The sequence below is a fragment of the Lissotriton vulgaris genome, chromosome 8 (genome assembly GCF_964263255.1).
Source record: "Lissotriton vulgaris chromosome 8, aLisVul1.2, whole genome shotgun sequence".
Lineage (NCBI taxonomy): Eukaryota > Metazoa > Chordata > Amphibia > Caudata > Salamandridae > Lissotriton > Lissotriton vulgaris.
This window is the reverse complement of record NC_141696.1, coordinates 1,184,864,536-1,184,890,995: the sequence shown is the minus strand read 5'-3', so window position 1 is coordinate 1,184,890,995 and position 26,460 is coordinate 1,184,864,536. Positions and strand designations below refer to the sequence as shown.

At 48.6% G+C, this 26,460-nt stretch overlaps 1 protein-coding gene across 1 annotated transcript in view; it reads left to right on the top strand.

Annotated features, from left to right (window-relative positions):
* The window catches only part of LOC147698472 (mitochondrial ornithine transporter 1-like), a 70,064-nt gene extending 43,806 nt beyond the window's left edge, over positions 1-26,258 (top strand). Inside the window, exons 4-5 of the mRNA XM_086933450.1 lie at positions 18,009-18,167; positions 25,566-26,258. Coding sequence (XP_086789576.1) covers positions 18,009-18,167; positions 25,566-25,687 — 281 coding nt within the window. The 3' untranslated portion in view covers positions 25,688-26,258. The remainder of the gene's footprint in view (positions 1-18,008; positions 18,168-25,565) is intronic.
* The last annotated feature ends 202 nt before the right edge of the window (positions 26,259-26,460 follow it).

The window sequence follows — 26,460 nt, the reverse complement described above, 5'->3', positions numbered from 1 at the left end:
AAGAGCGGGGCGGGTCAATTGTAAACAAGAAAAGGGAAAAAGGAAAAACAGATGCCATTAATCCAACATTGCCTCCTCACTCTCCCTCATCCACCAATAAAGAAAAGAGGAGATGGAATAATATGGAAGTCAGCGTGGTCGCGTGTGTTGTTGTGAAGGATCGTGATGTGGGGGTTGCGTGTCTGAAAGGCGGAGGAGCCTGAGATATCGGGGACATGTCCGTTCACGGAACTCCAATGTGAGGAGGGTCAATCAGGGCTGCCAAAGTTCTTTGAAGTCACACCCCTTGCCAGCTAGTGTAAGGATTAGTTTGTTCTTGCCCAACACCTGCCAAAGCCGATGTAGCCATCCTGAAAATGTCGGAGGCTGAGGATTGCGCCAATGAATCAGGATGTTCTGTGTGTCTGCGCGCAATGCAATGGCAATCGGTCGGCCTCTCTGGTATTTAAGCAGATATGTTATGGGATTGGGTAGTCCCAGGAGGATGTATGCAGGAAATCTCGGGAGTTGTGTCTCGTAGTAGGTATCTACCTGTGACCAGTATGATTGGATATAGTCGCAGTCCCATAGGAGATTTACCAGGGTGCCCACCTTCCCACAGCCCCTCCAGCAATGGGCGCTTTGTCGTGGGTCGAAGTGATGCAGACATTCCGGAGTGTAATACCAATATGTGGCTATTTTAGTCAGCGTCTCAGTGAGTCCCATGTGGTATGCAGAGTGCCGGGCCCTGTGATATATGCTCTCCCATTCTTTGTGGCTAAGTGTCCTGCCTAAATCTCACTCCCAACGTGCTCAGCTGGCGTTGTATGTGTGCATATTTGTTGCCAATAACATTTTATAAAGGTCGTAAATAATTTTTTTATCGGATGTGCGGGTGATGAGCCATTTTTCATAGGGAGTCAGGAAGCGTTGGGCCTCTGGTTTGGTGTGTGGGTGAAGTGCCCAGTGACGGAGCTGTAAATGAGGCCGGCGTTCCGATTAGGCAAGGCTATAGTCTGCCTTGAGTTATGGGAATGGGATAATCCCTTCCAGGTCGAAGAGGTGACCCAAGGACCGACATGCGGTGAGACGGCAAGCGGGAAAGGCCTTAACACCCATGCCGGATTGGAATTATGGATTATCGAATAGTGGTGTAAGGGGTGAGGGACAGGTGGTCAGGTTATGGGCAATGTTAGTGCGGTTGCAGGCCTCCTAAATCGTACTCGTAATATATATGCGTAGAGATTGGGCGGTCTGTGTGGTTTACGAAGGAATGGAATGCCTTGAACAGGTATGGCCGCTACGGCCTGATCTTGAAACAGCCAGTGTTTCTCCGATTCCAGACGGTGCCATTCCACTAAATATCGTAACTGTGAGACGTAGAAATAGAGTTGGAGATCAGGCACCCCTAAACCCCCCTTCTCCAGTGGGAGGATTGCTATGGCATGTTTAAACTGGGGCTTGCGTCCCTGCCAGATAAATTGTGCAACGTCTGATTGGGTCTGTTGAATCCAGCCTGAAGGAGGGCGAAGAGGCAAGGCCTGAAATAAATACAGGATCTGAGGGAGGATGGTCATCTTAGCAGCCGCAACCCTACCGAGCCAAGATAGGGTATAGTGTTTCCACTGGCCCAACTCCTTAGTGTATGTGCGAGCGAAGTATTGAAGAATTTGTTTCAGCTGTGGCCTGTATGGAGGGAGCTAATTGGATTCCCAAGTACGGGATCGAAGAGGCTGACCATTGTATGGGATGTTCTTCTTGGAGGTGAATTAAGGTGTGCGGAGAGAGGGAGATGTTGAGTGCGACCGATTTGTCCATGTTGATCTTAACCCGAGGCCTGCGCAAAGCTATGCATTTCAATGAAGAGGGATCGTAACGCGGGGATCGTGTTTGAACGGGAGAGTAAAATGTCATCGGCGTACAAGCTTATAGTATGTACATCTCCGCCAAACTTGATCCCGGATATGAGGGGGTGACGCCTAATCCATATTGCTAAGGGTTCCATGTAGAGTGCAAATAAAAGGGGGGAAAGGGAGCACCCCTGTCTGGTGCCCCTACCAATGGGGAAGCGAGAGGACGTATGGCCATTAACCCGGAACATTGCCTTGGGGAATCGATAAAAGTTGAGGATCTGAGTGCGCAGTCTCTCACCGATGCCTACATGTGCGAGGACTTGTTCCAGGTGGGGCCAATGCACCCTGTCAAAGGCCTTCTCCGCATCGATGGCCAACAGCATGTATTCTCCCTGAGTACGAGAGGCCTTTTCGATTAAGTGCAGGACCCATTTGGTGTTAAAACTCGGTTGTCTCTGTGAGATGAATCCAGCCTGGTCCGGTTCGACTAATTGGGACATATATGGTGCTAGGCGAGTTGCCAATATACTGGTGTAAAGTTTAATATCTACATTCAATAGGGATATTGATCTATATGCGCCGCAGGATGTTCTATCCTTACCAGGCTTCGTAATAACTACTATGGACGCTTCAAGCATCTCGTCCGGGATAGCCCCGGTCTGTGCGAAGGAGATGAACAAGCCTGTTAGTAGGGGGCCACCAAGGTGCAGAAAGTCTTGTAGAATGCTGCTGAGTAGCCGTCTAGTGTGGGTGACTTGCCCAATTAGAGGTTTGAGATAGCTGTGATTACTTCTTCTGTCCTAATGTCCCTATCTAAGTGATCGGCTTGCGCCTGGGTGAAAGAGGGCACGTGTGCTGCTGCTATGTAGTCTTGTATGTACAACAGGAGCAAAAACCTGTCAACCGTGTTGGGATTGGGGTAGGAAGTATGATATAAACATATGATATCCCAACTGGTATTATTCAAAGGCAATTAGAAATGATATGTATACAACATTATCAAAAGGAAGTAAGGAGACTCTTTTTGGTTATTGCATGTGCTCATGGCATCAGTTTATGTAGAAATTTAAGAGAAAAGGAAGGAAAACAGGGCAATTGGCAGTTGTGACAGCACTGCACTAAACAAATAAAAACAATAGATATCAACCCAAATTGTACTTGGTGCTAAGGGTGTGTGAGTGAAGAACGCGGTAGCGGCGCAAGTGACAATGTGATCAGCGAGGTCGGCGCGAAGTGAGTGGTGCAGCAATATATACAGTGAGGAGTTCACTTCTATTTGTGTTGCTCATGAATCACTTTGTATGAAGCGCCTATGATCGCGCTGAACGGTCGATGGCGTTTCGATCCACTTGAATCGTGATCTTCTTCAGGACTGGGTTGGTAGCAGTGCGGGGGCGGCGTCTCAGTTAGTAAAGTCCGGAATGGCAATCCCGGGGGGAGAGGCTCCAATGGTTCAAGGGCTGCGCTGTGAGCGCAAAAGGGGGTGATCGCGGTAAAACCTGCATGGGTCCGGTGCTGGGAGCGAATCCACTGAGGAGGTCAGAGTACCAATCCAGGAGTGATCGGTCATGCGAGAGTTAACCTCTGGATCAAGACGAGCGGCGAGGCGTTCGGTCCGGTTTGTCGTTGCCTAGGGGTTTGCTGCTATGTAGTCAGCGCTAAGGCGGTTGTCCAAAGATTCACTAGAATTCAGCCCAGCGTAGAAGTCTCGCAAGACTTCAGCTATTGCAGAGTCCTCTGTAATGAGTTTGTCTCCGACAGATCGGATGGCCTGGATTCCCTGCTTTTGCCTGGCTTCCTGCAGTTTATGAACTAGTAGGCGGCCACACCTGTAACCCGTTGAGAGAGCTCGGCCCGCTTGCGGCTGGGCTCAAGGATATTGGCTGTGGAGATGTCTATGAATTCCCCCGTATGACCGCCTTGAGTGCCGCCCACTGCGTCGCCAGGGTGATATCAGTGTTGGCATCGAGGGCAAGGTAGTTCTTAATGGCTTTCTGAATCTGATCCACTACGGCGGTTTGGTGGATGAGAGTATTGTGCAGCCGCCAGTGTCTAATGGGCTGTTGTGTTGGTGGGAGGTGGAAAGTGGCCATAACTGGGGAATGGTCTGATAATGAGGCCGTCAAGATCTCGGTGTCAATCGCGAGTGCGTGTAGTGGGGAGGAGCCAAGGAGGTAGTCCAACCTTGCATAATCAATCAATCAATCAAGTAAATTTGTAAAGCGCGCTACTCACCCGCTAGGGTCTCAAGGCGCTGGGAGGGGAGGGATCCGCTACTGCTCGAATAGCCAGGTCTTGAGTTGTTTCCTGAAGGAGAGATGGTCCTAGGTCAGTCGTAGGTGGATGGGGAGGGAGTTCCATGTCTTGGCCGCCAGGTAGGAGAAGGATCTTCCTCCGGCGGTGGCTAGGTTTTGTGCACGCCTGAATAAAAGGTATATGTGCGACTGTGTGGTTGGAAGTAGCGCCAGAGATTTATAAACCCCAGCTCTTGGACACAGGACCTTCCAACAGGTGAGTGTGCGCCAGTCTGGCCCGTCCTCTGGCAGGAACGGTCGTTAATGTTGTCGAAGACCAGGTTTAAGTCGCCCCCCAGTAGTAGGCGTCATTCTGTTGTGGCTGTTGCGTCAGTGAGAACGTCATGGAAGAATTTGTCTTGTCCCTTGTTGGGTGCATACACAGACCCCGCTGTAAATGTCTTCCCCTCCCCCCACTAGGAACTGATAAGTGAGCAGTCGACCTCTGATCTCAGCTTCTTTCTGTAACACTCTGCCCTGAAAGGATCGGGAAACCAGTATGGCAACTCCAGCAGACTTGTTGGAGTTAGAGGAGAACATCTGGGTCGGAAACATGCAGGATTTCATACTCTGATGATCTTTGGGGAGTAGGAGGGTCTCCTGTAGGAGGCATATGTCGGCTTTGGAGTGCTCCAGGTAGTGAAGGACGGCCCTACGTTTGATAGGATTGTTCAGTCCTCGCACGTTTAGGGTGAGAATTTTGATAGAGTTATGTGGCATCTAAATTCAGGAAGAGATGAATGCGATGGCCCGGGCTATACGTTTCCATCGAATGATGAGTCACAGCGGGGAGAGGACCATAGTCGTGTATCGTACAGCATCTACGGCACAGTGGGGGGAGGTGGACGAGGGAACCAAAACCCGAAAAACCCCAAAACCCTCCAAAAACAAAGCTCCACAGTAGAGCAAAAACTACAACATTTAGAAAAAGTAGCATAAGGAAAAATAGTCTGTCATCCCGGGATGACCAGAAGAACAACTAAATGGGGTCCATGTTGTGGCCAAGTATGGAGGTCTCAGTCCCACCCGCTGCCCGCCCATCATAAAGGGTAGAAAGTGCGAATTGTTCATTCACTAGTTGTTAGATCCAGCTCCTGCCAAGGCATCTGATGCAGAGGCAAGAGCTGCTTGTTGACTCCTGGTTATTTCCGCCTTGGTCGGTTTCTGGATGTGCCTCCGCCGGCCCTGTCGCTGCCATCCCGATGGGGAGATCTCGGGCCCAGAGGCTGCTCTTTGTGCATCATCTTCATCACATGGTGGGGTGAAGCCAAGTAGCCGGCAAGATTCTGTGAGTAAGCAGATTTGGTGGAGTTTGCAATTATGACGGAATATGAGTCTGAAGGGGTGGCCCGAGGAATATGGAATACCTTGCTGGCGGAGGTGTTCTGTAACAGGGCGGAATTGCCGACGGTGCTGGAGAGTAATCAGAGCCAAGTCTTGGAATAACACTGAAAATTGCCCCTGGAAAGAGATGGGGTGCAGTGATCTCGCCTAGGTGAGGATGGCCTCTTTGGTCCTGAAATCCTGGACACACACAAGAATATCTGCTGGGGAAGCATTGGTCGCTCGAGGCGTCCGACCCTGTGTGCCTGGTCTAATTTGATCTCAGCGTCGAGGGATTCACCCAGGATATGATGGAACAGCGAACTTGAACAGGTCTCTGGTATCCTCTGTAGCTTTCACCCCTCGGATCCGGATATTGTGTCTGCGTGACCGGTTTTCCAAGTCCTCCAGGTGGGTTTGGATGTCGACATATTGATCCTGCAGTCTAATCACCTCTTGTTGGAGGACAGTTGACTCAGACACTGCAGTGTCACTCTTCTTCCAGGGCAGCCACCCACTCAGCGAGCAGTCCAAGAGTGGAAGTCAGGGATACACGCGGCTCTCAGGCTCCAGACATGTTGGCGAGGAGCTAGGCGACCCACGTGTCCTCCAGGGTGTCCTGGAGGCAGTTGAGCTTACTGCCTCCGGCCTCTGTGCTCCATGCGGGCAGCTCCAAAATTGAGGCTAGGGAACCGCACGGCCTTGTCGATCACGAAACCTCTCGAGGTCGTGAGAATCCGGTACCTCCGGGCAGGCGGGTGGCTTGTCAGGCCACTTGCGGGTCATCCGGGTGGTCCAGGAGGCAGCCAGGCTTGTCTCTATGGGCCCCGTGGTCTGTGTGGGCAGCCCAAATATCGAAGTCGGGGCTGCGCTCGGCCCTCTGGCTGTTCGGGCCACATGCCTGTCTGAGTTCCAATCAATCAATCAATCAAAGCATTTATATAGCACACCACTCACCCAGAGGGTCTCAAGGCACTGGGGGAGGGGGGTCCGCTACTGCTCGAACAGCCAGGTCTTGAGTTGCTTCCTGAAGGCGAGGTGGTCCTGGGTCAGGCGGAGGTGGGTCGGGAGGGAGTTCCATGTCTTGGCGGCGAGGTAGGAGAAGGACCGTCCCCTGTGGTGGCTCTTCGGATGCGGGGGACTGCGGCGAAGGCGTGTCCGGTCGATCGAAGCTGGCGTTTGGGAGCGTAGAAGTTGAGGCGGTGATTCTCTTGTTGACCGGGAGCTGCGCTCGGCCCTCATTGCTGTTCGGGCAACATGCCTGTCTGAGTTCCAATCAATCAATCAAAGCATTTATATAGCACACCACTCACCCAGAGGGTCTCAAGGCACTGGGGGAGGGGGGTCCGCTACTGCTCGAACAGCCAGGTCTTGAGTTGCTTCCTGAAGGCGAGGTGGTCCTGAGTCAGGCGGAGGTGGGTCGGGAGGGAGTTCCATGTCTTGGCGGCGAGGTAGGAGAAGGACCGTCCCCCTGTGGTGGCTCTTCGGATGCGGGGGACTGCGGCGAGGGCGTGGCCGGTCGATCGAAGCTGGCGTTTGGGAGCGTAGAAGTTGAGGCGGCTGTTGAGGTATCCTGGGCCTTGGTTGTGTAGGGCTTTGTGTGCGTGGGTGAGGAGTCGGAAGGTGATTCTCTTGTTGACCGGGAGCCAGTGCAGGTCTCTCAGGTGTACGGAGATGTGGCTACGACGGGGGATGTCCAGGATGAGTCGTGCTGAGGTGTTCTGGATCCGCTGGAGTCTCTTCTGGAGTTTGGCGGTGGTTCCGGCGTAGAGGGAGTTGCCGTAGTCCAGACGGCTGGTGACGAGGGCCTGGGTGACCGTCTTCTTGGTCTCGGTGGGGATCCACCGGAAGATCTTACGTAGCATGCGCAGGATGTTGAAGCACGACGAGGAGACGGCGTTGACTTGTCTGGTCATGGAGAGGGAGGAGTCCAGGATGGAGCCCAGGTTGCGTGTGTGGTCTGTTGGTTTGGGTGCGCTGCCTAGGGCGGGGGGCCACCAGGAGTCGTCCCAGGCAGAGGGTGAGGATCCCAGGATGAGGACTTCCCTCTTGTCCGAGTTCCGTTTCAGGCGGCTGTTCTTCATCCATTCGGCTACCTCTTTCATCCCTTCTTGAAGGTTGGCTCTGGCGGTGGCGGGGTCGTTGGTGAGGGAGAGAATCAGTTGGGTGTCGTCGGCATAGGAGATGATGTTGAGGTTGTGCTGGTGTGCGATGTCTGCGAGGGGGCTCATGTAGACGTTGAAGAGGGTTGGACTGAGCGAGGAGCCTTGAGGAATGCCGCAGATGACTTCGGTGGCTTCAGATCTGAACGGGGGGAGGGGGACTCTCTGTGTCCTTCCGGCGAGGAAGGAGATGATCCACTCCAGAGCCTTCTCCTGGATTCCGACGTTGCTGAGTTGCTGCACTAGTGTACGGTGGCAGACAGTGTCGAAGGCCGCGGAGAGGTCTAGGAGGATGAGGGCTGCTGTTTCTCCGTTGTCAAGCAGTGCTCGGATGTCATCAGTGGCTGCGATCAGGGCGGTCTCTGTGCTGTGGTTGGCCCGGAAACCACACCTCGAGAGGTCGAGGGATCCGTTCGTCTCGAGGAAGGCGGCCAGCTGCTTGTTGACGGTCTTCTCGATGACTTTTGCAGGAAACGGGAGCAGCGAGATGGGGCGGTAGTTCTTGAGATCGGTGGGGTCGGCTGATGGCTTCTTTAGTAGAGCGCTGAGTTCGGTGTGCTTCCAGCTCTCCGGCAAGGTAGCGGTGTCGAAGGAGGTGTTGATGATGTCCCGCAGGTGGGGTGCGATGACAGCGTCGGCCTTGTTGAAGACGTGGTGAGGGCAGGGGTCGGTAGGAGATCCGGAGTGGATGGAGTTCATCGTGCGGACGGTGTCTTCGGTGCTGATCAGGGTCCAGGCGCAGAGGGTGGTGGTGGGGGGCGGTGGTTCGGTCGTGGCGTGCGTCGGTTGAGTGCTGAAGCTGTTGTGTATGTCCGCGATCTTGTTGTGGAAATAGGAGGCCAGGGAGTTGCAGAGGTCTTGCGAAGGGGTGATGTTGTTGTTTCCGGCATTGGGGTTGGAGAGCTCTTTAACGATGTTGAAGAGTTCCTTGCTGTTGTGTGCGTTGTTGTCCAGTCGTTCCTTGAATGCGATTTTCTTGGTGGCGTGGATGAGTTGGTGGTGTTTTCGGGTGGCGAGCTTGAGGGCAGTCATGTTGTCCGGTGTTGGGTCTCTGCGCCATGTTCTCTCGAGGGCTCGGCAGTTCTTCTTGGAGCTCTTGAGTTCGTCGGTGAACCATGGGGCTTTCTTGCTACCGGGTCTGCTAGGCGGGGTCTTCAGAGGGGCAAGGTCGTCTGCGCAGTTGCTGATCCACTTCGCGAGGTTGGTGGCCGCCTGGATTGGGTTCGTTGTGGTGGTGGGAGGGTTCATGCTCAGGGAGGTCGCGAGCTGGTCGGCTGTGATTTTGTTCCAGCTTCTGCGTGCAACCTGTTGCTGGTGGTGGTGGATCGTGGTCCTTCTGAAGCTGAAGTGGAAGCAGCTGTGGTCCGTCCAGTGGAGTCCGGTGGCGTGGCTGAAGGCAATGTCCTTGCTGGATGAGAAGACGGGGTCGAGTGTGTGTCCGGCGTAGTCGGTGGGGGGGGTGACCAGCTGCTTGAGTCCCAGGTTTGCGAGGTTGTCCAGCAGGGTGGAAGTGTTGCGGTCGTTGTTGTTCTCCAGGTGGAAGTTGAGGTCCCCGAGGAGGATGTAGTCAGTGGAGAGGAGGGCGTGCGGGCTGATGAAGTCGGCGATGTCTTCGCTGAATTGTGTGCGTGGTCCCGGGGGTCTGTAGATGAGGGTGCCTCTGAGGGTGGTCTTGGGGTTGATGTGGACCTGGAAGTGCAGGTGCTCGGCGGGTGCGAGGGTGTCGTCGGTGTTGGTCGTGATGCGGATGGAGTTCCTGTGGATGATGGCGATGCCTCCTCCAGTCTGGTTGATGCGGTCCCTTCGGATGATCTTGTAGCCGTCTGGGATGGCGATGGCGATGGCGATGTCGGGCGCTGAAGAGGCGTTCATCCAGGTTTCCGTGAGGAAGGCGACGTCTGGTGAGGTTGTGTCGAGCAGGTTCCAGAGCTCGATGGCGTGTCTGTGGACGGAGCGGGTGTTGAGCAGGATGCATTTCAGGTGGCTGCTGCTGTTGCTCGTCTTGGTCTTGGTTGGTGCTGGAGTAGTGCAGGTCCGGATGCAGGTGAACTTGCAGGCGTTGCAGCAGAAGGGTCCGTGGGTGCATCTCGGGGTGGCTCGGTAGCATCCTGGGATTCGGCCTGCGTTGAGTGCGTTGAGGGTGGCGGCGTCGTACGTCCGGCGGGTGGGCTGGGGTCTGCAGGGGCCAGGGGTCCTGGCGCTGGGCGCGGTCCAGGCGCGGACGGGCACAGGCGGGCTTACTTTTGGCACACCTTCGGCGCTCAGTCGGCGCTCCCGCTGCGCGCGTCCGCTGCGCGGTCGCTCTGGGAACGTCATAAGAAGGGGGACGAGAGGGCGGGTCATCTGGGCGGCGGGAGCGGCTCGGCCAATGGGCCGGTGGTGGGCGGGGCCTGTGGCAAGCTGCGGCGGGAAACTGGCGAGCGGGCGGCTCTGCTGAGGCTGGGCCGCTCGGGGGCCAGGGGGGCGTCTGCAGGAGCAGGAGGAGCTAGGGGGTGACCCGGCCAGGTGAGAGGCGCAGGCAGTTCCAGGCAGGCGGGCGTTGTGCTGGGCAAACCGCGGGTCTTCCGGTTTGCCTGGTAGGTGGCCGGGCGTAGTGCTGCTGACCTCGGTGGTCTATACCATAGAGCCATGGCGTTGTCGAAGCCGCCGCGTGGTACTGACAGGAAAGGAGCAGGCCCGTCGTCCTCACGGTCCCCACGAGGCAGCCACGATCGATGTAGACACCGGTTTCTTGCAGTAGCTGTGGGCAGGATCCTTCCAGGGAGGCACTCCGAAGGGACCCCCAGCTATTTCCAGGCATCATGGGGGCCCAGGAGCGCCAGGTAGGGCAGACGGCGGGCAGGAGCTCCGATCAATGCGTCCTACCTCACCGCCATCTTGGCCACTCCCCCCGTCGAGCGGTTTTTAATCAAGTGCCTCCAGTACTAGTCTATTGGCAAAAGTAAATAGGACTGCATTGATGATATGGATTGCGTAACGTCATGGGTTTTTATAGTCCTTGTTATAAATTGACTTGTGTTTTTGTCTGTGAAGTTAAGGACCGTTTTAGAGGGCCCATTAGGGACCTGTTTCACTGGCAGTTTATTTGCTGGTAAGTCTGGGTGCTAATATGACATGCACACTTAAAGTCAAGGGTGTACTTAAATACCTACACATATGCCTTCAGGAGGCTTCACACACTCATTTACTCCCCTGCATACACACACACACACACACACACACCACCCCCCAGCCAAAATGTGGCTGACGCATGCTCAGAAATCAGGCCTGTCTGCCTCTGAGGCTGATTCCTTATTGACCAATCTGCAGCTTTCGTGGCTGCTTCTCGTCATATTTGCTACACTCTTTTGCTAGGTCTGACATCACTGGCAGAGTGTGATTGAGAAAGAAGGGCCAGAGCGTGTGCTTGTTCCACTGGATTGACTCTAGTCGAAAATGGCCTTCTGTTTGTGGTGCTTTTTAAAAGCATTTTCACTGTGAGACAGGTGAAAATGCATTGTAATTCATGGAGCATTTTCAAATTTCTCTTATTTTTAGTCCTCAAAGCACTCAGTCCTATATTTTCAGCAATGTACCACTGTCTGTTCAAAAGCTTTGTCTGACTTTGACAAATGCTACGCTACAGGGGGGTCATGGCTGTAATCCTGCCACATCAGGCATCCGGGGGGCCTCATTGGCGTATCAATTGTATTGTAGCCCTGATAGCTGACCCCTGTCATCATGCTGAGAAAGAGGGACTCTTCCCTGCCATCCCCTAGGGGAGAGCTGCAATCGCAGTGGCCATGCAATGGTGGTTCCCACTGGTGCTAGGAAGAATGACCAGAGAGGGCGGTGAATGAGAGAGAGAGAGAGAGAGAGAGAGAGAGACAAGTGAGGGGGGAGAAGACACTATGGCCAGCCTCCCTGACAATGCTGCTGCCGCGACTGGACGAGAGGGGGTCCTGGTCCATAGCGGGTACCCAGTGGACAGAGGTGAGGGATCAGGGCCTGCACCACCTGGCTAGCTGCCAGAGGTGCCTCAGTGAGAGAGGTGTTGACCAGAGCACACAAGCACTGTTGGGAGAGTGGAAGCCTGGTGAGTGATCTTAAGAGGCTCTGTGGCGTACATACAAAGACGGCGCGGGTGGTCAGGCCATTACTAAGGCCAGGTGAGAAAGGAGTGCAAGCGTGTACAAGCAGGCACGCCTGAGTGGCTGACATTTTCCCGGGCCTAAGCCAGAGCGGAGCTCAGCAGGGATGGCCTCGTCGGTAAAGTGGAGGAGGTGAGATCCCACCAGGAGGAGTGTGCCTGAAAGACTTGGGCTAGCAGGTAAGTTAACCCTCTCCCTAGGTCTCCTTTGTGACTGCCTACCTTGTCCCTCTAATGCGGTCCTACTGCTCTGTGAGGGAGTTTGAACTATACAGGAGGGGTAATGTGACCCCACTCTCCCCTGTTAAGCAGGAGGTGGCTTCATCATGGGAACATTACACCTGACCCTAACAGGGGACAGGCTGTAGGATCTGAGTGGAGTCACTGGGGGCCTGTGACCAACAACAACTGGCCCACTGGCATAGGGCTGCAGTAATTGAGTCATTGTCTAGGAGACGTCTTTGAAGTATAGGCGTCTAAATCGGCTGCTGCCCATTGCTCTCACTCACATTGGTCCCTAACAAGCCACCTCCGGTGGAAGCTCGTCTTGCAGCGAGTAAGCGCCAGTGATCTGAGCCTTCGGCAGTTGATGCTGAGGTGGGGGTGTGCTGGGCCCCCTACTCCCTAGGTGGACTGTTTGGGGGGTACCAGGCCCCCCGAATCGACATTACACAGACCGGACCTGAAGACCTAGAACAGCCCCCTTTTTGAAGTGCACCCCCACCTCCTATGGCTGTGATGGTGAAGCTGAAGCACAAACAGGAGGGCACACAGATGAACATGGGGGGTGCCAGAGACCGGGGAAGACCGAAGTATCCTCGTGGATTCTTCCATCCATTCCCATCCATATAAAGTGTTGCCAGACATCGCAGCTAATAAGGCTGCCCTACAACAAGACATTGGAGTAGTGTTAGCGGGCATAGGGCTTCTGCAAGCAGAGCACCATAAGCTAGTGAACCGGGTGAAGGGAGTGAGTGTTCCATAGCCGAAATTCGACGGGAACAGAGGGCTGCGTCCTCTAAGATAGACAAGCTCACAGTGAGAGTGGCTGTCTTGGAGAGACGCGCTGAAGATGAGGAAGGCTGCAGCTGCAGCTGCTGGAATAATATTAGGGTGGTGGGGGCCCCTTAGGCTCTCAGGGTACGGACATGGTAACTTTCCTTGAAAATTGTCTGCGTACTGAAGAAGCCTCGGACCGTCATACCCAGTTCTTCGCCCTGGAGCGGGCACATTGGGTCCCTGCTCACACCTTGGCCCCTGGGGGATCCCCTTGCCCCATGGTGGTGAGACTTCTCCACTACAGAGACTCTGACATACTACTCCAGCAAGCCCGTGTGCATGGCCCTTACGTGATAGATAATAGCATGAGACTGGTATTCCTGGATTTAATGGCCAAAGTACAAGCTCAACGAGCGTCTTTTCTGGAGGCAAAGAGTACTCCGTGAGGCAGGAGTCCCATACTCCTTGATGTTCCCTGCTAAACTCTGCATCATCCTTGATGGCAGCACCCATTTTTGAGACAGTCCTGCTGAGGCATGGTCACGGCCGGCGGCCTACAAGACATGCTCGCTCTTGCTGAAACTTTAGACGGGTCTCCAAAAAGCAAATGATCCAAAAGGAAAAGGCAGTGGCATTCGGTAAGGAAAGCCCCTCGAAAGAAGCCTTCATCCTAGCAGACAGAGCCTGAACAGAGAGCTGCACTGCAGGCCGTGGCACAGATCATGTCCCTACAGAAATCCGACTTCCTGCAGAGGTTTCATCAGAGTCCAAATATACAGCCTCCGACTCTAGAGACTCGACTGGCAGTGAGTCACACCTACCAAAAGTGACCCCTCAATCTGTGGATGAAATAATATGATGCATCTAGGAGTAAATGTTTCCTCCCCTGAGGAGTTTTGCTCTGTCCTTAACTGCAATTGGCGGCCCCACTAAAGGACCTCCTTGCTCTTGAACTTGAGTCGATTACCCGGGAGTGGTATCCAGTCCCTCATTGACGCGAAGGGAAGATGTGACACAGCACCTTCAAGGACCACTCCGGTGACCCTTGATAATAGAGAGAGGTCGAGTCAGGGACTGACTGTTCGATTTGCACATGGCTTCCCCTGCTAAAGTGCCCCTCCTAGTTATCTAGGGGAGGTGTTATACTCATAATGTTTTTGGTTGTTGTCAGGTTTGGGCTGTTAGCCATTGCAACACTGCCCCTAGGAAGAGGAGTTTGTATCTGGGAATCTTGATTGTGCATCCAGAGGTTGCATTGTAGTTCTGTTGACCATGTGGTGGCAGACCGGACACTGCAGAGGATGCTTGGGGAAGGGACAAGTCATTCACTGCTACTATGCCTCATATGAGTAAACCCCTCAGAGAGATAAAGCTACTGTCCTGGAATGTCCGGGTGAACTAGGGTACGGCGAGCACCTCACTAATTGAATGGGATGCCTTCAAGTTGGTGGTGCAGGGCCAATTTATGGGACTGACCGTTGGCGCGAGGTGGGAACTCTGTAGGGAACTCAACACACTGGAAACTCTGCTACACACACTGGGTAATAAACCAGGTGCAGGGAGCCCAGCCCTGGTGCAACTCTCGGAGGCTAGGAGTGAATATAATTCTGTCCTGGAAAGGTTGAGTCTCCTGTATCAAGCAAGGCAGCATGCGGAGGGAGGATGATCGGACTATTAGTCTGGCTGATCAGGCCTGAGAGCAGGGGTATGCCCATCACTCAGATCGTCTCAAAAGAGGGAGTCACACTGTACTAGCCGAGAGAGCCCTGCATTTTGCTTTCTGCTAGTACTACCATGACCTATATAGGAAACCGAATGAGTGATCATCTGGGACCATAGAGGCGTACCTAGCGCCTTTACGGCTGCAAAAGCTGAGCCCTGCCACGCAAGAGGAACTAGGGGGATCAATATCAATACAAGAAATCTGCACCTCTATCAAAGATATGGCTAGGGGTAAAACCTCTGGCCCAGATGGGCTCCGGCTGAGTTTTACTCTGCATTTGTGCCACTCCTTGACCCTCACTTTGAGAAGGTATACGCAGACTCACTGTGTGCTGGTGTTTTACCAGACTCCACCATGGACAAAATCTACTGAAAACAAAATCCAAGACGGCCTGCCTGTCTGAGTTCCACCCTCTTTCCATTTTGAACATGGATTTTAAGATACTTAGTAAATTCCTAGCTGCAAGACTGCTTCCGTCATACCGACTGAAATGGGTTCATACCCACTCGATCGACTTCAGGGAACCTCAGACGGCTGTATTACTTCTTATATCATCACGGCATAGCTGAGTATCCGGATGCACTAATAATGGCGGTTGATCTGTGGAAAGCTTTTGATTCTTTGCGGTGGGACTTTCTATTTTCCGTTAAGAGGCGTATAGGCCTCGGGGATGGGTGGCTTAAATGGATTTGGTTATCATAAACTCGCCCTACGGCAAGGGTCAGGACAGGTGGCATCATCTTGGCCTCCAACGGCATATACAGAGGAACCAAGCAGGGCTGTCTACCATTCCGCTCTTATTTGCCCTAGCCATTGAACACCTGGCAAAGTGTTTTAGACAGGAGGGGCCACAATATGGCCTCCTCCTGGGGGGTAAGGAACATACAATATCCCTGCATACTGACGACTTGCTCTTATACTGAAGAGACCGTACCCAGGGGGTATCCCATGCCCTGAGCATTCTGGAAGAGGTTGTTGTGCTAACTGGACTCGGGGTTAACAAGGCTAAGACCCATATCTTTTCAATGGCGCTTGTGCAACACCAGCCTCCGACCGTGCCGAATGGCCTCAACTGGGCTCCCTGCTCATCCAAATACCTGGGAATACAGGTGAATCGTGAACCAGACGATCTATTGTAGGGCAATCTTGGCCCTGTATCACACTCCCTCAAAGCTTGTATACCATTCTGCCAGTTATGGCCCAAGTGGCGTTGGTCAAAATGGTTATGCCCCCAAGGCTAATATATTATTTTGTCAACCTTTCGGTGGTGATTCCGCTGAGGTGGTTCAGGGACCTTGATGCGTTGTTGAGGGACTTGATCTAAGATGGGAAAAGACCCACTGACTGCATTGTGAAGGGCCCTGGAGGCAGGTAGACTGGGCACCCCTGACTTTGAATTAAATTACTTAGTATTCCCTGATAGGTCAAGGGAGTTTGCTTTCAGTTCCGGTGGAGAGAAGAGGACAGGAGGAGGACATTGCATCGCATTCAAATTCGTTTTGATTTAAAATTTTATTTTCTGCCACGCATGCCAGCCCCCACTCCCTGTAGATGCCAGCCGCCACTGAGCACAACTCAACTGTGTAGTGTGTGCACACTGTTTCATTTGCATACAGACGGAACAACTTGGAAGGGCAGTGATAAATTCTCGTTTTGCGGAATGTTTCTTTTTACTTGCCAATAATTATTTTTCTTTTTCTATATGTACATATGAAAACAGAATATTGAAATGATCTGTGAATTTTAAACTGTAAGAAGATATACAATACCCCTGACAATGGTAGCCTAGCTGCTGGGTGTCAAAGGTTAATTTATTCCTGCCCTTCTTCCAGCCCTCCTTCTTCGGTCATGTGCAGATTTCATTTTGGGCCTGAGCAGGCGGATGGTAACTAACTGCATCAGGTCTATCAATCTGATCTCCCATGGAGTCTGCAGTGGTCCTGCAACAATTAAAATGTTCCATTTGTGCACCTTTTTTTTTTCTTCAAAATTTTCCTTTTGGGGAGAACCGTCGCGCCTGCTGAGACCCTTTTATGTCAATTAGGGTTGCTCGAGATGTAACACTCACTCCGTAACTTTTATGCCGCACCACTTCTAAATGTCACCAGCTGCCACTGCTGTTATGCTCATCTTTAAATTAGACGACAGTGCCACCTTGTGGCAGACTGTTACAAGCCTCAGTGTAGACAATAATGTGCTGGTGCTAAACACCAGAAATCACTTGCTCAAATTAATCACTGCTTTCTACTCACAGTGTGCATGAATCGTGACTCTTTCCCAGCTGTCAGGTATTGACACCTTATATTTTGCAAATGGTTACCTCTTCTTGGTAAACATCCATGTCCTGGGAACGCATAGGCAGTCTCAAAGCATATGAACGTTCCGTTGTGAGTATCAAGGAGGTGAAGGAACTCGCCTGGGTGACCCCATTTCCCTTGCAACTTGCAAGAGTTTTCAGTGTGTGCATTGATATTTATAATGCCAATTATGAAACAAATGTACTTTTGAAGCATTACGCATAGGGATATTTGTATTTGCAAAGTCAACTGTGCTTGCCTTTTGTGTTCAGGCCCCTTTATACATGGTAAGGGACCCCCAGTAGCTCCAACCACTTCCAACTTAGCCCGTACTTCCTCCTTGCTTCCCCTATGTAACTTGTGTGCTTAAGCTAATATGTGATCAGCTGTTTAAAAAAATATTTTTTTATGGGAGACCAATGAAACCAAACTAATCTGTGACTCAACAATAATGTCAGTCAGTCAAAATACGCTTTATTCGATTTTTGTTAAAATCATAAAAGGCAATACATACAGCACAGTATAAAAATCACATTGCAATTTACATACAAAATTCAATTCATAGTCAATTTATGTTAAAATTTAATTTACTTGAAACCCTCAAGGCCAACTTTTAAAATAAGACGTTCCCTGGGGCTTGTTTCTTTCTTAACCTAAATGCAGCCGTTAGGTAAGATGCCACGCGAAAGATGATATGCGTGTTGCCCAACATTTGAAGGAAAATTAATGCTGGCCTAACCTGAAGAAAGCCTGCATCCTTCAGAATAGGTATTAGGTATTTTTCCCTAGCGGCGACATAAAACCCACAAAAAAACATAAAATGAAGCGTATCTTGGGTAGAAAAATTTTCGCATTTGCAAGGTAAAGCGTCCTTGGGTTTTGCCCAAGTAGGAAAACAACCAAGTGTATAGGGGATCAAATTCATCCTAAATTTAATAAGCAAGGCTCTGTGAAGGGGATTAGTGACAATTTTTAAATAGGGTTCCAGAGAGGGAGTGGTACTTAGAATCAGGTAAGCTCTTACTGACGGTTTCATTACTTCCTTCTCTTCTCTCTCTAACCGTACCCTTTCAAGGAAATGTTGTTTGATCCACCCAATGTCCTGTTTTCTAATGCTTGATGGGTCTGAATAGATCTCCGGTCTCCCAAGCGCTGCAAATGAGGTTTTAAGGTATCTCAACCATGGTATTCTCAAGGCGTGGTCTCGACAATAATGGTCTGTACTCTGTGCAAATGTTTATTTCCATAGGTCCTGTTCCATTAATGCTAAGTGGCGGGTTTGGAGGTGCTGCCCTGTGGCTTGCTGTGTATCCAATCGACTGTGTCAAGTCTAGAATCCAGGTCCTGTCTATGGTGGGGAAACAAGCAGGCTTCATGAAAACATTTGCAAGCATTGTGAAGTATGAAGGTAATATTTTTTAAATGTACATTATCCACATCTTTGACTATATTGTTTTGAATGAGTTTTTTGCTCACTTTTTTATGCAACCCTGTTGCTGAGGCCAACTATTTTTAGATTCACTGACTTTACCCACCATAAATTTTCTATCTTCGACCTATATCTTACATATGGGTCCCAGATCCACCGCTATACTGAACAGGTTTTTCTGAATGCTGTTCTTCATTAGCTTAGTTTGTAAACAAAAAAAACAAGAAAAGATGTGGCAGGGCCTTCGTCAGCTTGACCACCCATTGCCCCTGACAGCGCTGCCCACTACATTAGCAACACCCCTACTAACTATCACATTCCTCCAAGTGTGACAATTTGGACTATTCCAGGTCCTCAAAGATATAAGAATGGCTTTGGAACCAGGTATCAGTAATTTTGAATGTATAAGGAATTAATAAACAGCTGTTGGTATGTGCATCTCTAAATTAGACAAACAGCGCAACCATGTGGTAGACTGTCATAAGTGCGGGTGTTGACAACGAAGTGCCGGTGGCGAGTACCGTAAACCATTGGCTCAAATTAAGCACAGATTGTGTCACAGCATTGAGAACCATAACTTCCACTCTTGTAGGGTAGCAATGCTCAGTACTGGAGCAAGAGCTTGCCACCTTCAGTCAATATTTCTTTCTTTATTTTAGACAACACAATTCAAAAGCCTGCTAATAATAGTGGATGGGGTTAGAACCCACATAAAATTGTAGCTGGTACTATGAATAAAAAGGATATTTTTCACCTGAGGGTTCTAGGTCACATTACATACCCATTTTGTGCCAATCAGAACTCCTTGGCGGAAACCATTCCAATTATTCACAGCTACCCATGTTTAGGGGTTCCATTGGGAAAAGCTATGATTGTGAATAGATTTTTCGATGTACTTTTATTCATGGCTGTGACATCACATCCATAAAATAATAGTTTTTGGCTACTTTCGCATCACAGCACTGGGAAGTGGTACAATGGCTGATTTCTCGATCTTCCTCTGGGTCCCCTCTGCTCACAGGCAGTGGAATGGGGGTTGCTGACCCACAACCTTTGCTGTCTTTGATTGCCTAATCCTGTTCAGCATGGACCCAAGGTAAAATGATGGACAGATGAGCCACACTGTGGCACTGCCACCCACTGTCTCCCCTACCTTCTATAGCTATGTAAATACCAGCGAAAAACAGTCTTTGTAGAGCGCTTGGAAGTGGCTCTGCATGACGTTGACAAAACATTGACTGATCTGTCCTCTCTTCTAAATACCGGTAGCGGTGCACTTGGGTCGAGAAGCCCAGAATGAGTTCCGAGAGGGCAAAACTACACTAGGAAATGTATATATTTGAGCAGGTAAACAGGAGGGATTCCTCAGTAAGGTGTTTATAGGGCATAGAGCAGCACCATATTACATATTTTCTGCCAGTCACTTATTTTCAGAATAAATGAACCATTTTATTATATATAAACAATACCCTTGGAGGCATAGAGTGATACATAAATTATGCAAAAAACAAGCAGAGCACTCTGGGTAGGTCCCAGGATTCGGTGGAGAGCAGCTCCTGTATAGAGCACCCTACAACACCAGCGACACTGTACATTTGATCACCTCAAATGTCTGCTTTTCTATTAAAGTTTTTAAGCATAGGGTTAGCACAGTGCCATCCACGCCAATATATAAAGGGACAATGTATTTTGCAGTTTCTACAGCAAAGTCTTTAAGCATAGGATTAGCACAGTGCCATCCATGCCGAGCTGTAAAATGACAAAAGCCATTTACTACTCCAGGTACAGTATTACAGCCTTGGATTGCTAAAATACCATCCAAGCCAACTTGAAATGAAGAAAAGCAACCCCTGACTCATGTTTCACTATCATTATACTTCTTCAGAGAGGATTAGCTTTGTCCAGACACAAGGGAGCACCCAGTATAAGTCAAAACAATACTCTTGCAGGCATAGAGTGATGCAGAAATGGAGCAGAGACCTGCTTTTATTTATTCAGGCTAGCAGACGCGTTTCCGCTGGATGCCTTCCTCCGTGTTTGCACTGTAAGTGATTGTTCCCCTGAACTGGGACTCTAGGAGACAAGCGACACAGCTCCGGTAGGTTTAGCATTTTCTTTATTGCATATAATATTCTTGTAGGATAAAAAAGAGAACAACACGTTTCAGCTTGAGCGAGAGAGTGAGATTGAGAGATAGAGAGAGAAAGTGAAAGAGAGCAAAACAAAAAACGAACTGTCCCTTTTTAAAGGGGCCACTACATATATCACACCATGCAATCTAAAAGAACAACTGGGCCGTTAACTTCAAAGTCCTCCCAAAGTTCAACCACCATGATCTAGTAACATTGTATATGGAATTAATTTAATTTGTCTTAGATAAATCTAAATATTATAACAAGATACAACATTAGGGAATGGCATTTCAGAAGTGCATTTTAACATCAATTTAAAGACATATGCAGTAGTAGATTTACTGAGCATAAAACAGTACCAGATATAGGTGTACAAAAACAGCAAATTTAAAGTGTCAGAGCTCAACATCTGTCACGTTCTATTACACTGACATATATGTAATTTTCCACCTTTGTGTCTTCTTTATCCATTGGTTTTATTGGCCTAGTGAGTCAGGGGCGGCTTTAGGCTCATGGCGGCCCTGGGCAGGGAGCGAAGGTAGGGGGCCCCGGAAGAGGGGGTCCGGGCGGGGCGGAGCGCGGAGGCCAGTGAAGAGGGAGGGGGGGGGGGGGTGGAGTCAGGGTGTTTGGAAGTGGAACAGAGCCAGAGGCGCCAAATCCCTGCCAGGGGCCGCCACGGAAATATGTATCCATCCTAAGAGGATTATTATATTAAGGATATATATTGGTGTGGTGGACCCTGGGGTTTGGTGGCCCTGTGCGCACATGCCTAAGGCCGCCCCTGAGTGAGTGTATTTACATTTTCCATTTGTTTTGTATTAAAGCAATTAGATTTAGTATAACCTTTAGGAACAATCAAATTGTGTGCAGCAGTCAACTAGAAGTAAACAATGCGTTATTTTTATCCAAATAATTGTTTACTGTTATAATCACATTGTTCAGGTACCTTGTGTGAAAATATATTTATATTGTTCCTTGTGTGTATTTTTTTGCTGGCTGTTGGCAACTGGGAGATGATTGGATGACTTGATTAATGGCTTTCCACCATATGCTATGTTTGTCTGACTCAAAGAGCCTTTCAGTTTCACCGTGTTTCGATTTGACGAGTTGTAAGTTTCCACTGCTGACATCAGTCCTTCCACTGCTGTGCATTATTGACAGCTTTGCCACCCTCTCACTTCCCACTCTTTTCAGTAAAAAAGAAAATTGACCCCTTTAGCACCTGCTTGATCCAAGTCTCTACACTCTCATACTTTTAGAAAAATTATTCTAAGGTGCCATCATGCATGCATATTCATGTGCATCAGCCATTTTAGGATGATTTTTTCTTTAAGCAAAAAAAATGCCATTCTAACATGACCACTATATATGTTTGTGTACACACAGTGGCCATCTTGTAAAGATTTTTCTTAAAACAAACAATCATTTCAGGATCGCCAGTGCACTTTTATGTGCATGCACAGCTACAATGCTGAAATTAGTTTTCTTTTGCTTTAAGAAAAATCATTCCAAGATGGCTTTTGCTCATGCACAGCAGCCGCCTGGAGAACAAAATAAGCACTGTCAAAGCCTTTAGGTCTGTGCCTCGGTGTCAAATGTTGTGGTGCTGTGGAATGGCAAAGAATCAACGTCTGAAATGTAGTGTGTTTTATAGCGTGGTAAGGCGGTGCAAACAATTAACCAAAACATATCAGGTGTGTGATGCTAGCATCTAGCCTACAGCGACAGGATTATTCCAATGTTGACTGCGTCCCCCAATGGACTCACTCCGTCGGCAACCCGCCGTTAGAACACCATCAGCACAACTGTGAAATCTAAATAGGCTTGGCGCAATCCTGCCGCCCTGTTGGCGACTGAGTGGAGTTCACCTGCAGAGGAGTCCGCCACGTTGGCAGCTGTGAGCATGTATGCGGCAGGAAACACTCTGTCAACGTGGATGTAGATTCAGCCAGCATACATCACAATAGAGCGGGCGGACCGCCAACCGCTTGACAGAGTACTTGGCACCAACGCCGTCGCCGGATGGCAGTAGTACCGCCAAGATCTAAATCAGGCCCTATTTTGCTTTGATAAATTTCCATTTAAGATAAAGGATGTCTGCCCAAGCTGAAGTGAACTGCCATTTAAGATGACGGATGTCTAAATAACCATCTTTAAATTTGAGGAGTATGCACTAAAATCTAATATTCACACGGATTTCGATGTGTGATCCTTAGAGTTTTAGGGAATCCCCAGAATTTTGGGAATCTATGCAAAGTTTAAATGTTAGTCGGCACTCTATCTGACTTGCTGCTAAATGTTTTTGAATCCGGTCCTGCTTCTGTTTGGTATATCTAGGATAAGCGCAAAGGATGCTTTACCTTTGGTTGTGTTTATTTATTAGTTTTAATTTTCATTGTCCGGCAGCGAGTTTAGTTGCCAAAGCTGGACACTGTAATCATTTGCTCAAGCAATCTTCACTATAAGTTAGGCTGCAGACTGGAAGAGTCCAACAGGAACCATGAAAAAAGAATACCATAGTTATACATGCATAAACAAGACAAGTTTTCTAAGCCCCAATTTACAGTTAGTTTCTGTCCACGAACTAATGAGAATACTGACGCTAGATAGGACGAAAATGGGAAAAGTTATTGAATATTTATTAACTTATCCAGGTATGGTTATGTAGAGTTGAATTCCATTGCTGTTCCGACCAATGGAAGACAGATTGAGTTTGGTAAGCGAATCGCTCACTAATTAGGCAGAGGGAAGAAGGGATGTGTGTGTCGAAAATTGATGTAATCCATTGATGGAGCAGTTTGAAAAAATGTCCACTTATCACTTCCATTGATTTCTCCACTATTGAAATAAATAGAGACTGTGAGATTATTGTATTTAAAAATAAACCAACACATGAAAACTACATGCAAAATACGTCCTCTTACATATGCTTCTGATGGCCCAAGTCACTCTACGGACCTGTCTCATGAGGATCCATGGGTGGGTGACAGGAGATTTCAGTAGCACAGTTGTTCAAGTGTATGCCTGCTGCTGAAATATGTTAGATACACAAATCATCATGTTGTGAGTGGGACAAGAGGGAGTGGTCTATGATCTATAGGAAGGCCTTCATTGGAAATTGCTGCCTGGTAAGGATGACGCATGGGGCCAGAAGGTTGCCCACCCTTTAGATTTTGTTTAGTTGGTTATCTGTTATTTGGACATTCCCTAGTAAGAGATTGTAAGAGAACAGAAGAGTACGGTTAATAAAAGTAATCTGAGGCAAGATAATTGGGCTACTTACTTGGAGATTGTTGCCGATGAGTAATGGCTGAGGGATTTACAGAAGTGGGCGAATACAGAAAAGATCAGAATGCAAAGGGAGACTACTGCTAATACGAGTTAGTAAAAGCTCACTTATAAACATGCTGATGAGTCAGACCCCTGGCCTCCAAAGATGGTAGCCCCCTTGAATATGATTCAGCAGACTGAGCATGGTGTGCCATGTAGTACTTTGAACCTTGGTAAACTGTGAAATTATCTACATATTTCCGCCATGTAGTGCAGTGAAATGACACTATGAAAGCAGTGATGGAACATGCAAGCATTTACTGTAGTGCAATTGTCCTAACCCCTTAAGTGCTGCGTCGGTGCGTTGGCCGACGGCAGCACTACCTCCCCAGTGCTGCGCACGACCATTGGACGTCCATTCAGCACTAGTTCCAAGGGACAGCGCAGCACTGGGGAGGGATGTTTACTAGCATCTATGAGGTTAAGATCAGCTGCATGACCTTATTTTTACCACTCAGCCTAAAAATACTTGATATCTGCATTTAGAGATGATATTGTGTATATCTCTTGATTAAACATTAATAATGATACATAACATGTGCTCTGGGCATCTCTGCTTAGAGAAATATGTTAGAGGCCACTTTTTGCTGTGACAGGTTTGGTATAGAGGTATTGGATGTCAATGTAATGTGGCATTTCTGGTGTTATGGGTCAGACAGGATAGTCGCCTAAAGAGTAGTTACATAACTTGTTGTTAGTTTTGGTTTCTTCATAGACAGATCAAACTGCAATAGCTCGTTCTTTTTGTCAGCGCTCGGGAGAATCTGATGTAGTGTCGGCAGTGGTTTCAAGGACTTATAGGTTCAGAAAAACAGAAGGTGCTGCCTTATTTTGAAGATGTTGATGCCCAGTGTCCAGTGTGAATAGCGGAATTTGGGAGTCCTGAGGTCTTTTGATGGCAGAGGTTCAAAATACCCAAGGGACCCAAGAAAGAAATAAGGGGGACAGGAGGCAGGTTGATGAAGAACTAGTGGTCTGTGGAAAAGAAAAGAGGACCCACAGGTCCAGAATGGTGGGGGAGGACTATTAGATCCAGACGGTGAAATATTTACAGAGATAAGCTTTAAAATCGGTGTTGAAACACAGAGGACATTTAGAGCTGTGTTTCTAAGGGTATGTAGAAGACAGATGAAGGCTTGGAGGCTCATTCAGAGTCTGGTTGAGTGGGCCACCAGTCACTGGCAGAGGATGTTCTGCCTCATTTAGGCATCCTTTCCACAGATCTGTAGCTTTTTCTCTCTAGAAATCCTCCAGGGAGTCACCTTTGGAAAAATCTCTGTGCTGATTGTTCCACTAAGTCAGGCAACATGATGGAACTGCTGTCGCATTAAGGAAGTGCTGGAAATGTGTCCCCAAACTGAGGATATATTTTTTATCACTCACATGCAAAGCATCCTTTTTGTACTGGAACTCATCACCCAGCACCTTTTGTGCTGACATCCTGTTACCTCAAACCTCAAACGCAGCTCCTCAGTGTTTTATTGGTTTTAAATCCCTATGTAAGACAAGTCTCACTCCAGGCATGAGCGTGGGGTTCCAGTGAAATGTCGCAACTCCATGAAAAATGATTGGCATTTTATGGACTGGCTTTTCGGTTGTGTTTAGAGAAAAAAAAGCAATAGTTTTGCCCACTATTGGCAGTCGTACCACATTCTTCTTGCTTGTTTTGGAATTTTCTGTCCATTGTATAGAGCAATGTATTAACATGGATGAATTCATATTTGAGTATAGGCTTCAACATTATTGTAAAACACTAGTTAACAGTAAAACTTCATAAAATATAAACAATCTCATTTAGAAGTTGTGCTTGTGTTCATGAGATTATCAATTTTGTTTTCTGATTTAGCAAAATTTCCTGAGTCAGAGGAACATTTTGTGATCACCTGCAGCTTAATGCTTCTGCTTAATTTTGCAGGAATTCCTGCCCTGTATTCTGGATTGACGCCTACAATGATACGAGCATTCCCAGCCAATGGAGCATTGTTTTTAGCCTACGAGTACAGTCGGAGAATGATGATGAACCACTTCGATACTTGAAGGGCCTTTTTGCCACGGAGGAGAAGTGACTGACAACTCTTGATCAAAAATTTCCACTACAAGGGATATGTTTAGTTTTTAAGCCACATGGATTTTATAAAGCTGTTACATTTTTCAATATTTTAATTGAACTCTGGAAGCTTTTAACTATCTACTACTATTCCATTTTCCATATTGTATAAGCTTTTGAATCCCTCCAGTGGATCGAGGATTGTTTGAATTAGCTTGCGGCACATCTATATGTATGCTTTAAGAATACACATTTTTACCTCAATAGTTTTTCTTTCACTGCAAATGCGAATCTATCATCGATCCTTCCATCAAATATAGTTGAAAGACAATTAATGCTCACCTTTGTTGTTTTGCAGACAGCAAGGGATATCTCTCCTTAACCTTTTACAGTGAAGATATGTGGTTCCATTTGATGGAACTCCGACTTCGATTATTTTTTATGCTTTATAGGTTCTTTAAGTTCATTCCTTACCGATCAAGTAGCTAAAATCCATTGTTTACAGAGACTTTAGTAGCTGTTTCTGTACGTAAAATAAACTCCTCTTATTTAAAAAAGAAAGAAGACCAATTTCTTTAGCATGTTTGTTAGTAAGATAAATATATTTTGAATATATAAATATTTGTTAGCATTAATTTACCTATATAAAAAAAACTCTGAAGAGAAATTCCATTACCAGAATGGTAAGTTCAGTTTGCATTCTTTGACTTAATGGATGTTGGTTGTCTTTCCTATAGGTGACTTTCTGGAAAAATAATGTACC